General features: G+C 41.4%; 1 protein-coding gene across 8 annotated transcripts in view; it reads right to left on the minus strand.

Annotated features, from left to right (window-relative positions):
- Positions 1–14337, minus strand: part of myo18ab (myosin XVIIIAb) — a 149644-nt gene that overhangs the window by 85878 nt on the left and 49429 nt on the right. For 3 of the 8 annotated variants that reach the window (XM_037546881.1, XM_037546879.1, XM_037546880.1), the window contains exons 4-12: positions 12457–13755; positions 8770–8862; positions 8476–8541; positions 6512–6640; positions 4743–4808; positions 3603–3690; positions 2911–3017; positions 2198–2374; positions 1239–1449 (exon numbers count right to left, since the gene is read on the minus strand). In XM_037546881.1, coding sequence (XP_037402778.1) covers positions 1239–1449; positions 2198–2374; positions 2911–3017; positions 3603–3690; positions 4743–4808; positions 6512–6640; positions 8476–8541; positions 8770–8862; positions 12457–13755 — 2236 coding nt within the window. The remainder of the gene's footprint in view (positions 1–1238; positions 1450–2197; positions 2375–2910; positions 3018–3602; positions 3691–4742; positions 4809–6511; positions 6641–8475; positions 8542–8769; positions 8863–12456; positions 13756–14337) is intronic. The other 5 variants (XM_037546886.1, XM_037546884.1, XM_037546885.1 and 2 more) reach the window with 3 other exon arrangements.

Consider the following 14337-nt stretch of genomic DNA (forward strand, 5'->3'; position numbering starts at 1 on the left):
AGGACATTTTTGTCCTGAAAAGCACAGAGCAGTGGAATTTTTTTAACATTTAAGCTTGTACTAACTGAATAGTTAATAGCAGCTATAGCAGAAGCTATTAGATTAGTAACTGAATTGCAAGTCTAGAATAAAAGTATTAACATCCTGAACTATTTTTTTTGCCATCCTAGTACTTTAACACTGAGCATCAGCCAATGCTCAGCCAATTTGAGTATTTTCAAGTACTGTGTTTTCAATAGGTAATTCAATCAGTGTATACAGTTAAGATATGCCAATTAATGCTACCGTAAATCCTTTACTTTTTTGTACACATACTTGTACATTTTATTTATTTTTAATGTTAGTCATGGCCAATTCAACACACTAGTTAGGTCTCCCTCTCTCAAACATGACGCTACCAGGCTGGGAAGGTAAAGGCTAGCATATGATTCCATGTCAAGTGACAAGGGAGAACTAGAGCTATCCTAACCAATCAGAGAGAGTGAAGTTAATTGTGCCCTCTTGGACTCCAGGCCATGGATGGCTGTGGCCTGGATTCAAACCTCCACTGCCGGAGGATCAAATTCTAACTGATCTGATGGCTAAAGGGATTTTAAATGTTGCACTGATAATTTTAGGTTCTGGGCTGTGGGATATTTATGTAATTAACCACTTTATTGTGTTGTGAGATTTCAACATTACCACCACAGTTTTGAGGAGTTTCTCTGTTTAACACATTATGTCTGCTAATGGCACTTCTAACAATACAAAACCAAACCAAACCAAAAAAAAAAAAAAAAAAAAAGCACTCTGATGGTAAAAACAAAATTGTGATGTCACTGGTAGCATGCTATTTAAGAGTAAGCAGCAGAAACAGAAACTCGAAACAATAGCTGAGTGGTCATGCTTTACTTGCCCATGTTTAGACAATATGTGGCTGGTTCAAGATACAAGTTTTCATCTTCCACTTTAAAACAGTTACACACCACAGAGATTCAGAAGAGGATCAGACTTAATACTGCTGATACCAGATCCATTACAACTGGCATATCTAATCTTATCCATAAGGGGCTGGTGAGCCTGCATGTTGTCATTCCAAACAAGCTGTTCTTAGTCTTCCAACTAATTAATCACATGTGCTCCTGTTCTGCTGGAGTGAAATCTGCAGTCACACTGACCCTGTTGCAGGTAATACTGACATCGCAATATGCCAGGATTGGCTCCAACAAATTTAGTTTAAAATGTTTAATGTTTCTCACCTGAGAAGATCTTGCCAGTGCTACCAGCAATGGACAGCAGATACTGAACCAGGTGCTGGCAGTTGGTGGTCTTGCCACTGCCACTCTTGCCCAGCAGCACAATGGACTGGTCCTGCCGTGTGGTCAGAAGGTTCCGGTAGGCCGTCTGTGCCACAGCATAAATATGTGGGGCCGTGTCCTCTCTCCTGCAGCCCTTAAACATGTGCATCACCTGAAAGCATAAAGGAGCGTTCACTAAAAATAGCAGTTCCACAGCATGGAGCTTTATCGAAGCCAGAGTAATCCACATCAAGAGACACCACTGAGAGCAATTCAATTATGTCCAAAATGAATTCTCCAGACATATTTTTGTGCTACACAAAACATTTTGTTCAAGCCTAAAACACTCAAAATCCATTACAGCAGCAAAAGCCAGCCATCATAAAAGTCTAGACCACACTGGAGTACCTTTTTATTACTGTTCCACAGTCTGGTCAGTAATGAAATGACTAAAGTAGAAATACACCTACAACTTTGCACTTTTCCATAGTAGTAACACTACCAAGTCAATAAAGCTGCTAATTCAAAAAGTATGTTGGCAGTGAGCCTGCATTTCTAACAAGTTTAATAGCACATTAGTGCAAAAGAGCTCAGAAATTTCCATTACCAAGTAATCAGCCTCATCCATAAAGCAGGGCAAGTGAATATGGATTGATGACTAAGAGAAATATTATAGGCTTTAATAAGTAATTACAGTTAAATTCAATTATAAAAATGACTTGGTTCTCCATGAAATCCAATAGTGTGTCTAATCCCATTAACAGGTTTCAGCCGCTGTTTCATTTTGTATCTTGTTTAAAGCATATAACATTCTGTCTTTAATATGCAATATAAAACAATACGCGTACTTGGAGTACAGGGTATCAAAAGCCCAAACGTGTCACAGCCAGAGTGGTAAAGATGCACTGTACTGTTTTTACCTTCTCAGAGTACATAGAAGGGGCACTGATGGGGTTGATGACCACCATGCTGGGTCCTGCATATGTGTGGATGAGATTTCCACCATAGCGCTGCCGTAGACAATGCATCACACTCGACTCATTCAGGTAGAGCAGAGTCGCCAAGTCCTCGCAGCGGTCAAACGAAGGGGGGTTCGCCTAGGGTCAGAAAGTTAAAAAGGTCACCATTATACCTGCTGAGTAAAGGCTGGCATTGAAGCTGATGAACAAGGGGCCTGTGACACAGTAGGAAGTAAAACGACTTACATCAATATTCTGATGTCACTGCAGCCTTAACACCTCATGCCAAGTTTTAATGAAATTAAAAGCTGTTCACCTCAATTTTGAATCCAGCTTTGCAATTCCCTAATCAAACAGATGGTTCAGACACTGGATTTAAAATCAACTTTCACATTATGAAAGCTCATCAGCTGAAATTGCCCTTCGGCAAGCAAAAAGGCAATTAAATGACTTTGCGCTGGGCTATGAGGGAAATACAACCTTCAGAGCATATCTTCTCCTACCAAAGACAAACATGAGCTCCCAAGAGCCTGCATTCTACTGTTAAAGCTTCTGTCAGAGTTCATGTGATTGTCTTTTACTCTCATCTCTAGTTCATGTATCATTACCCTCTCGTACGTTTCATAGGAGAAACAACACTTTACTGCCTCAGGGCAAGTTGCTTTCATCCTGACCTTCTCCACATCATCTTCATCAACGTCCAGTACTGTCCCATCATGCTCCAGTTTGATCTTCACCTTCCCCTCTGGCAGACTGCCTGCCTCTGTCTTCAGCAAAGTGGCTGCCATCATAAGAGATCAAAGATGTTAGCAAATACTACTAACATGATTACTCCTGACAACCTGAACTTACAATTACACTGTGAAGACAAAATATAAGCACACAAATTTACAACTCCACTTTTCTTCCTAAAACACTTAAGGCCACAATTTGGTTGAATAAGTAAATAAGTAAGTAAATAAATAAATAAACAAATAAATAGTTCATGTAGTCAATCTGTCAAGAGACAGATTGGCATCTGATGTTTTCTTCTTTAGTTTTACTGTGGAGATACAAGGCCAATGTAGCTAACAAGTGTATAAAGCTTATACCTCACCAATTTTCATCTTCCAAACTGCAAGTCTAAACTAAGGTGAGCTCTAGGGTCATTTTATATATACACATGCTTTTTGGCTTCCAACACTGTATTCCACAGCAATTTCAACAGTAATGGACAAAAGCACAGAGAAAAAAAACATTTTTCAATGTTTTTTTTTTTAAACATTGAGACATTGTTTTGAGACATTATTTCAATATTGGACTTCTACTTAATGGCATTTTGTAATGTCACTAGATAGCTGTGGACTGATGGGATGAAGACACTCACCCAGGGAGAACCCATCTTTGTGGACCAGCCACACTTTCTCTGAGCCGTACCATGCTTGCTCTGCAGCTATCTGCTCCTCCGTCTTCACCTGTGGAGAAAGAGCACACCCAGCACACTCAATCAGGATACTTTACACAGATCCAGCACCAAAACCACTCAAAAGCACTCCATGCATGGAAGCCTACTGAAAAATAAAAGACCAGGGGTCATGACAGAAGTTGACCTTTGGTTGCTGTTCGAAGACCTGTAGTATCAAATTTTAAATACCGGCCCAGAGTTTATTAGGAAATCAGATCTTAGAACAGTCTAAAAGGTCAACTCGTAGAGTGAGCAATGGTGTATGTGGGGCATCCACAACAAAGGCGCTTTAAAATAAGATGTACAGAGGAGTTGATGGATCATGTGATTACACAGGGCAGCGTGTTTCATAGGGCTGTGTCAAGCTCTTTCTGCGCATGTCTGTGGCTAAACATATAAACTACCACACATTTTCATAAAGGGAAATCCCACACAGTTTCCACAGCTGTCTACCAGCAATTTGTTGGAAAACACCACTAAATGTGCCTGAATAATGCAGACCAACCTTGAGTTCTGTTAGAGAGAAATAAATATGATGGAAGATAAGTACATACAATGACCAAACAGTTATTGACTTTCAAAGATTATTTATATTAATTGAACACAATATGTTCACACCATAAACACTTAAGGCTTACACTACAGTAAATAGATCCTTATTCAAAAGTTTACAGGACTCACTGCACAGTGATTCAGTCTGTCTAGAAGTTTTTAAGTCATTAATGATATGTGACTAATGACATGCACTCACTCAGTGGAAGGGCAAACTGACCCACAGTACACCCCCAGGTGTACAGTGACATACCTATATAAAGGAAACATTTGTTGTTAAGTGGTCTCAAACACAGCCAAATGTTCTGTTATTTGCTAGGCAGTTCCCACTACTACCGAGTCATTTATATGGGTCACTGTAGCTGCTGGGGTTGTATTGTTGGTTTAGTGGGGGTGGAAGATCAGAGCACTCTAAACACAGGGCACACAGGGCACGCTTGACATGGCAGGTCAAAAGGCAGGACCACACAGGTTGGTGAATCACACACACAGGCACAGCACAGGCCAGACCTTTGGCTGGGAGGCAGCAATGTGGGCCGCCTGGAGGATGGCCACTGGATCCTCCTCCTCCTGTCCCTGTGACACGGCACACCAGCAAGAGGGAGCAAGAGCACTGTTAGACACCATTAAACTTCACAACTCTACATTCAGATCCATATAAGTTACTCCAAGCAACTGTAGCGTACACTGTTTACAAGAGGACACAATATGAACAGCTAGATCAGAGTACAATAGTTCCCCTGTATGGAAGGAAAAGCTGGTCAGATTACACTGAACGTCTCAAATTTAGCAGCAACACAATTCACAGACCAAAATCTTGCAGTTGTTGCACTTCAGTTTACACACCACATTTATTGCAAATAAAGCAAACACAATAACTAACACTGCTTTCAATAACACAGCCTGTATTAAAAACTCACAAACACGGATAATGGGATACCTGAAGTCTTGTTACAGCTGGATTAGTATTACCTAGGGTGGATTTATAATTTTAGACCAGATTCAATTTCAATTCCGTACAAGAATGTTAATTACTTACTGTAGTTCACTAAATGCAGAGCTCCCTTAGTAAGAGCAGCCCTGTTGAAACTGTTCTAAAGTAATGTAATAACAGAATTAAACAGAACTGCTCTCATTACACTGTTGTGTTTCTGAACAATATCATTTCTGTGTAAAGTTGATGTTTCAATCCAGGCTTTATATGGTAATAAAAAATAAATAAATACATTTTAAAAACAACATACTTAATACTTTAATCATGTATTTTGGTGAGCCAAATCTCTTACATATTAAATGTACATATCCTCTCCAGGTAAAACTAATACACACTGAATACTGTTAACACGCCTTTTTGGTGATATGAGGCAAAGCCTGAAGGTATGAAGTTCATAAGCAAAGCACAGAGAAGCAATGCAAAACAACAGCAGCTGGCATTCATAAATAATACTGCGCCTCAAATCAAATTGTACCCGCATACACATGCCATTCAGCCACCATCACACCAGCTCACATTAAGGAGAGCATCCTGGACAGTCACTTCAACAGAACCATAAAGCGCTGCTGGATGCATGCAGCAAAAGTCCACCTTTAACCACCACATAATGGCTGGACCCACTAAAAAAGGCTGGCTATTAGCCATTAAGAGTGCAATTAAAGTTTTCAGCAAACAAGAAACATGGGAGTCTGTATCACATCTAAGCCAGATCTCAAAATCTGAAATCTGCTTATTAAAATTAATAGAATGCAGAGTAAAAAATAGGGGTGTAAAAATATATGGATTCACCATTTGAATGTGATCAATTCAAGTGCATCGATTTTAGAATTATTGTACTGATTTTTCAACAGTTCTGCATAACATTGAAATCGAGATAATCCAGTGTGGTTTAAAGTTAAGTGGTTAACCGTAAAGCAATCACAAAACTATGTTTCAGGCATCCTTCCACACTTTGTGTAAGAGATTCATGTAATGACGCTCTGTGTGGGAGCTTTTAAGAACCATTAAACACATTGGAGGTCTGGTTCCCATCACCTCCACTGTGAACAATTCTGAATCTCTAAGTCTCTAGAACGGTCCATTTCACATCAAATCCCTCTAAACTGACTTGTTTACTGATTATAATCAAATTGTAATAACACTTAGTAAGACCGTTTTTATGATGCATTAAATATTATTTTAACTGTAATCAGTGTAGTCAGAGCTTTACACCTCTATAATCAAGCAAAGGTATTATACATGGCCGCAGAGCGAAGGGTGAGATTGCAGAGGACCCGAGGCTTACACTGCAGCAGGCTGCTCGAGAACACACTGTGGCCAGGCTGAGGTGGACACTGGCAGGGGACGCCAAGTCCCCAGATGGACCCTCGACCTGAGTGGACGTGGATGCAGATGCGCTGGACACACACTCCAGCTACAGCAGCCAGCCGCACAACAGCCATAGAGACAGCAGCAGCCAAGACAGCAGTGGACGAGAAAGAGAAGGGCAGATGAGAAAACAGCAGTGGATGAGCACAATAGAGAGATGAACACAGCATGAGAGGGGATGATGCCTAAAACCTAGGGGTTCTGCTGATGCAGTAATGTTATTAGTGCAATTCCAAGGAAAAAAAAAAGAAAAAAAAAAAAAAGAGTGAAATAATTATGAACAGGAGGTGTGGAAATGCATCAGTGCATCATGATGCATCATTCTGAAATCAACTGAAGTTTTGGAATGCCAGATTGCAATCAAACATGATATTTAATAAAATAACAGAACCCTGCAACACAGCCCTACATTTAAGTCATTTCCAATTAAAACGGCCATTACTTCTAAGCTGTTCATTTTGCTGGAGATCTTTCTGGGAAGATTAAAGAAAATTGAGAAAATCAAAGAATAATTAGTGAAAAACTAGACTTTCCAAAGAGTAGTTAAAAGATACAGAAAAACATGATCCCTAAAAACTGTACAAAACCTGGCAGATCACCAAAACTGTCACCATCAGCCAAAAAGTACTTTAGGCTTTCATAGTTAAGAGACAAAAGAAGTCAAGCTCCACTCTTGGTTCAGATCTGACGGTTTCTGTCAGTCTTTCCACTGTGCAAAGAAACCTCAAGGCTATTGGTCTGAAAGGATGTTCAGTTGTCAAGAAGTCATAACTGAGAAAAGGAAATAAACAAAAAATAAGAAAATCTGCTAAATCAGACAGTGATGGATGACAATGGCCTGACCACCACAGAGCTCAGACCTCAAAATAAATGTGTTTTGAATTACTTGAATTGTAAAAACTTCAGAGGTGTAGAAAAATATCCCTCCATATTTCCCATATTTCTGAAAAACTCATGCAGGCCCCTCGAAAAGAAATGATACCTGAAATAAAGGCAAATTGTGAATCCACTAAATACTGAAACATTTGATATTTAGTTGCTTTGTTTAATTTTCTACTCTGCTTTTTTTCCCCCTGACACTGAAAAATTAATAACTTGAAATTAATGGCCACTTTGACTAGAAATTAAATAAAGTAAGGGTGGACTCTGTACTGTACAGTGCCATACATGCTACCTTTTTCACAAAATAAAAAATTCTATATTCAATATGGTAATGATAACTGTTTTTAGCATCTTACATAGTTAAATGACTATGCATATCCATTTTTTTTTATAATTCTGCATCATACCAAGATAATCTAATTGAATCAATTCCTTAAATTGAGATTTCATGTTGCATTGAATCATTTCCTGAAGAATCAAAATGTTGTGTGGTCAGAGATTTATGTATATTAAGACAGAAAGACAGCAAAATATGGAAGTGTAGGTATAGATCATTATCAGAATTTTATAACATGATTAAAGCAATAGTATGTGAAATTTGAGTGGAATTAAACATATTAAGTTCAGAAGGAACTGAATGACTGAACGGAACGACCACTAGGTGGGTCAATGTCAGCCCATCACTGACACGTTATCAAAACACTAATTATTAGTGATTAGTTCCAGAGTGACAGGCCACCATTAGGACGTTACACAGACAGGGTCAATCAAACCTGAAATGTCTTCAGCAAAGCACACAAGTCACCAGTACTTCACACTAAAACTAGCATCTAGACACTATAGCAGCAAGAACAGTTTTACACCTCTTTAAATCAGAAACATCCATATGGTAGTGCAGAAGGGAAACAATGAGACAGCAATAAAGGAAAGATGAATGGAGAAACAGACATTAGAGGGAAGGAGATGGAAAACAGGTGAAAAAGAAAAGATAGGAATTACAGGTGCTCCGAAGATGCGCTCCAGCCGCCTCTGAGCTTCTTCGGTAGGACTCAACACGGGGCTCTCCTACAAGTCAGACCACCAAGAGGAGGCGAGTCCATCAACCTGTATGCTTACATTATGAACTGCTACACTGCAAGACAATGCTATTTCTGTAGATTAGTGCAACAGGACCTACCACCGAGATGGCAGATGTGCGTTAGTCATGCCTACTCTAATGCATTTCCTTCCTGCAGAGCACAGCTAGCGCATAAGTAACTGCTGCAGGGGACAAACATGCACACACAGGCACACCTTTTTGATTACAGGTGGACGGGGGGCTTTAGATATGATCCTAAGAAGAGGCTTCTCAGTTGGTGTTGTGAACAGACGTGAGACTGTCTTCACCTTTAAAGATCATCAGGTGTGAGCGCACACACACACACACACACACACACACACACACACACACACAAAACAAAGGGACACCCACAAATACACAGGTGCACACAGTCAGTTTCTATGATCATACTCATGCTCTATGAATGAAAAAACTGCCATAGGTAAATTTTTCCAACATGCAATGCGCCACTTCAAACCAAACCATTCTCTTTAAGAAACTTCTGCCACTGCAGTGTTCTTCTGAACAAGCTTCGGATAGCAAAAATAACATCAGAGAGTGTCCTTCACATTGAAGCCTAGCTTTCACTCAACTCTCTCAAGTGCAGGCAGTACAGACATCTTTAATTGGCCTGTCGGATTCATACACTCGCACATGCCCTCCCTCTCTCTCATTCTTATTCACTCTGTTTATAACACACATTCACACAGATCTTCCTTCAAAAGTAACACAGACTGGATGAACAATTGTGTCCAAAAGTTTTAACTCAAGACTTTAGGCACCTCACAACCTGAGACCACCTGTGCATGGCTGAGAATCTACGTTTACACAGCAGATAAAAGTGGCCCAAATCTTTTGAGAACAGCAAAAAATCTGACATTTTCAATTCTGATTTGAGACGTTTTCATATGTGATACTGAAAACCAATAGATATCCGATCTGTGTCAACGCGACTCTGAAAAGCCAGATCGGAATTCCTGCGGTTCTTACTTCAAACAAACTCCACATTCGTTATAATTTCGAGCTGCTGAGACTAAAAAAAAAAAAAACATTTAGGCTGAAGTTTCTGTGCCAAAAAATTAGAAGAGACTCATCGCAGCCCCTCCGTGTTTGAAGGACGAAGGGACCGAGCACAGCCAGAGGAGCCCGAGGCTGCAGCGTCAAAAAGGTTTAGAGAGGACACTAACCAAAGGAGTGTCCATAGCCGAATAATGTGCCCTTTTTACGGTGAGCTTGAACACATTGTGGGTGATGAGCCCAGCTGTCAACCACTGGAACTTCATAATCTCTCTTATTATCCTGGTAAAGATGAAACTGAAAGCTTCAGGAGCGAGTGGAGTTCGCAGGCCGCCATGCAGCCTAAGTAGGAAAGTACTCTCAAACTGAGACAGGTTCTAAAAAGCACAGTTCTGTCACACAAACTCAGTATATAGCACAGTAAACTCAGTATAATTTGTTTACTCATTATTAAAACATACAGAGAAAACGTGACTCCTGACAATCATGTAAGACCTGGTAGACCACCAAAACTGTCACATTCAGATAGACAGTACTTAAAGCTTTCTTTTTTGAGAGAGAAGAGAAAATCAAGCTCCACACTTGCTTCACATGTGAAAAAAATCCAACTTTCCAAGAAGACAACTCGATTTTATGGGTCTGAAAGGATGTATAGCTGTCAATACGCCATTAATAAGAAAGCAAATAGACAAAAATATATTATTTGGATCATGAAAAGCAGAAAAGGCAACTAACTTCTAAGCCTGAACTTCTAAGACTGAAAGAGGTGTGGAAAAATATCCCTGCAGATTTCTTAGAAAACTTAAAGCGAGTATCTGAAAAAAGAATGGAAGCTAAACAGTGCACACATTGCATACTGAAAAATGTTAAAGAATGCAAAGTGTTGGAGGTTTTCATGTTATTTTCTGTAAATATATAAAAAATGTGTAAAATACATACATGTTCTTTTCCTTATGCTGAAAAATGGCTAAACTTACAATTTATTCGACTTAATGGCTATTTTGCCTAGAAATTAGTATCATAAAGGGTGGCCTTTGACTTCTGCACAGTACTGTCTTTTTCTTCTTTCGGCTGCTCCCTTTAGGGGTCGCCACAGCAGATCATCTGCCTCCATCCTGCCCTATCCACTGCCTCCTCTAGTTTTACACCAACTATCTCCATGTCCACCTTCACTACATCCATAAACCTTCTCTGAGGTCTACCTCTTCTCCTTCTACCCGGCAGCTCCATCTCCAACATTCTTTGCCCAATATATCCACTATTCCTCCTCAACACATGTCCAAACCATCTCAACCTGGCCTCTCTGGCTTTATCTCCAAACTGCTCCACCTTCACTGTCCCTCTGATCTGCTCATTTCTAATCTTGTCCATCCTTGTCACTCCCAACGAAAATCTCAGCATCTTCATCTCCGCCACCTCCAGCTCAGCCTCCTGTCTTTTAGACAGAGCCACAGTCTCCAAACCATACATCATAGCAGGACGCACTACTGTCTTGTAAACCTTCCCTTTCACTCTTGCTGCTATCCTTCTGTCACACATCAGCCCTGATACCCGTCTCCACCCACTCCATCCTGCCTGCACCCTCTTCTTCACCTCTTTTCTACACTGTCCATTGCTCTGGATGGTTGATCCAAGATATTTGAAGTCATCCACCTTTACGACCTCTACTCCTTGCATCTTCACCTTTCCACCTGCCTCCCTCTCATTTCACACACATGTATTCCGTCTTGTCTGTACTGACCTTCATTCCTCTCCTCTCCAGTGCAAACCTCCACCTCTCCAGATTCTCTTCCACCTGCTCTCTACTCTCACCACAGATTACAATGTCATCTGCAAACATCATGGTCCATGGAGCCTCCTGACCTCATCTGTCAACCTTTCCATCACCATTGCAAACAAGAAGGGGCTCAAAGCTGATCCCTGATGTAACCCTACCTTCACCTTGAAACCATTTGTCACTCCAACTGCACACCTCACCACTGTCTCACTATCCTCATACATGTCCTGCACCACCCTAACATACTTTTCAGCTACACCTGACTTCCTCATACAGTACCACAGTTCCTCTCTTGGCACCCTATCATATGCCTTCTCTAGATCCACAAAGACACAATGTAGCTCCTTCTGAACTTCTCTGTACTTCTCTACCAACACTCTCAATGCAAAAATTGCATCTGTGGTACTCTTTCTGGGCATGAAACCAAACTGCTGCTCACTGATCTGAACCTCTCGCCTTAGCCTTGCTTCAACAACTCTTTCCCATACCTTCATGGTGTGGCTCATCAACTTCATACCTCTGTAGTTACTGCAGCTCTGCACATCACCCTTGTTCTTAAAAACGGGGACCAGTACACTGCTTCTCCACTCATCAGGCATCCTCTCACTCTCCAGGATTTTGTTAAACAACCTGGTTAAAAGGTCCACTGCCTTCTCTCCTAATCATCTCCATACCTCCACAGGTATGTCATCTGGACCAACTGCCTTTCCATTCTTCATCCTTTTTAAAGCTGCCCTCACTTCCACCTTACTAATTCTCTGCACTTCCTGATCCACCATCTCTCCCCCCCGTTGTCCTCCTCTCTCTTTTGCACAGTACTGTATATATTTTAAAAAAGTCAAAATGGGTTCTTACATATATTTGCTCTTAACAGTTTTTTTTTTACTTATGACTGCTTACTCGTACATAAACACACTGTGAAGTAAGTTCTGTTAGAAACTGAAAGCACAAAGTGCATATATTAGAAAGGATTAGCTAAACACCGAAAAGTGTTTGCTCAAGCTCATGCTGGATCTGTTGATCTCCAATTCTCACACAGTCCCATGAGTGTAAAGTGATCCATGCAGAACAAATGCTCAACCAGTACCTCTTGGCTCTTCGCAGTCAGCTGTTTGGGGATGGGAATGAACCCTGGTGGAGGGGCGAAGCAGTCAGGCTTGGGCGGAGGACATGAGAGGATGGTGGGCTTGATTGGGTCAGAAGTAGCAGGTGAAGCTGCTTTAGATCTGGGTGCGATGGACACAGATTTAGGTTCTGGAATGGATGCTGAAGGGCTAGAGGTATTTAGGGATTTAATGGCTTCAGCAGGTTTCGGAATAAATCCAGCAGGAGGAGCCATGGGAGAAGTCTTTGGTGCAGGTATGAAGCCAGGCGGAGGAGAGAGAGGAGAGGGCTTTGGGGCTGGCACAAATCCAGCAGGTTTAGGGGCTGGCACAAACCCTGCTGGGGGTGCTGGTGTAAAGGATTTAGGGGCAGGTGTGAACCCTGGAGGTTGTGACTGGTTTTTATTCTTAGAACCTAAAACAAAGCCATCTGATGGGGAGACAGGAGACCTAACAGGAGAGGATACAGCAGGACTAGATGGAGAACATACAGCAGCCTTTTCCACTGATTTTGAAGCCACAGTCTGGCTAGCTTCAGGTTTCGTCACACTTTTTGCTGCTGTTGCTGAGCTTTCTCCCTCTTCAGCTTTCTCTTCCTTCTTCTCCTCTGGTTTCTCTACGGAATCTTCTTTGCGGGGCCGAGGTCGCGGCTCCCGGGGCCTGCCACGGTTCATCAGGCTTGCTAAACCTGCAGAGATGTCATCCTTCTCCTCCTTCTTTACAGAGTCATGTTTGAAAGAAAAGACTGGTATCTTCATGGTTTTGGGCACAGACACTGGCATGGGTTTGGCAGGCTTTGCAGGCTCACTGGAAGTCTGGGGAACAGAAGTAACCATAGCTGGGGCTGCAGCATCCTCTTCAGCAGGTAGTACTCTCCTCACCACTCTCCGCACAACCTTGACCACCTTCTTGCGGGTTACACCCTGCGGATCCTCTACTAGGTCAGGCTGACTGTTATCGCCCATAGTTTTGATGTTGCTGTTTAGGGGTCCATTGGTCTTGCTGTCACCATTCAGCACGGGCGCAAGACTCGGGGAAGCTTTCAGAGGCTCAGGGCTCCTGAAGCGCTCAAGCATTTTCGGTTGATCTGAGCTTTTGGCCACAGAAGATCTGTTCCTGTTGGGTGAGGGGCTCTTGAGTCGCTCACGGAGCTGGGGTTGGGACTGGGCATGGCTAGTAGGGTCTTGAGCAGGCTGGGGGCTCTTAGTACGCAACAGAGCTTTACCAGGCTCCAGACTGGGCACTGACTGGGAACGGCTGCTCAGACTGCCATCGCTGTCAGACTACTCAGCCAGAAAGCCCAAGAGAAGCAGAAGGAAAAGACGTTACTGACAGAGATTATCATCATTGTCATACAAAGGTAACAGCGAACAACTCTGAAAATATACCTTACATAAGCCCATTTTAAAATAAAAACTATTTTGTTCTGAAGAGGGACCCAGTGAATCAAACGCAGTATAACCAAATTTAAAGTGTTTAAAATGACTAAAAACATTTGTCTTTCACAGGCTGATGTAAATGAAAAGCCAAGGTGTGCAGACACCTATCTAGGAAGTCAGCAGGAGAAGCTAACTCCTACTCATATAATAGTTCATTCTGCCCTCACTCACTGCAATAAGCTGAAATAATCTCAGTATAATTCTCAATAAACAAGCTAACACAAGCTAAAGTGCTATTTCAACAGGAATCTATCTAAATGAGATTGTATTACATGATAGACTACCTAAGGACTTTTGATGGATTCAGAATGTTATGTAATGAACTACATTTGCCATGCAGTTATGAAAGCAAATTATCACTAAAGTGTAAATAAAGTATGGTTTGACTTTTTAATGTAAAACGTTGTACAAAAAACAAAAACAAAA

Source organism: Pygocentrus nattereri, chromosome 17, assembly GCF_015220715.1.
Source record: "Pygocentrus nattereri isolate fPygNat1 chromosome 17, fPygNat1.pri, whole genome shotgun sequence".
NCBI lineage: Eukaryota > Metazoa > Chordata > Actinopteri > Characiformes > Serrasalmidae > Pygocentrus > Pygocentrus nattereri.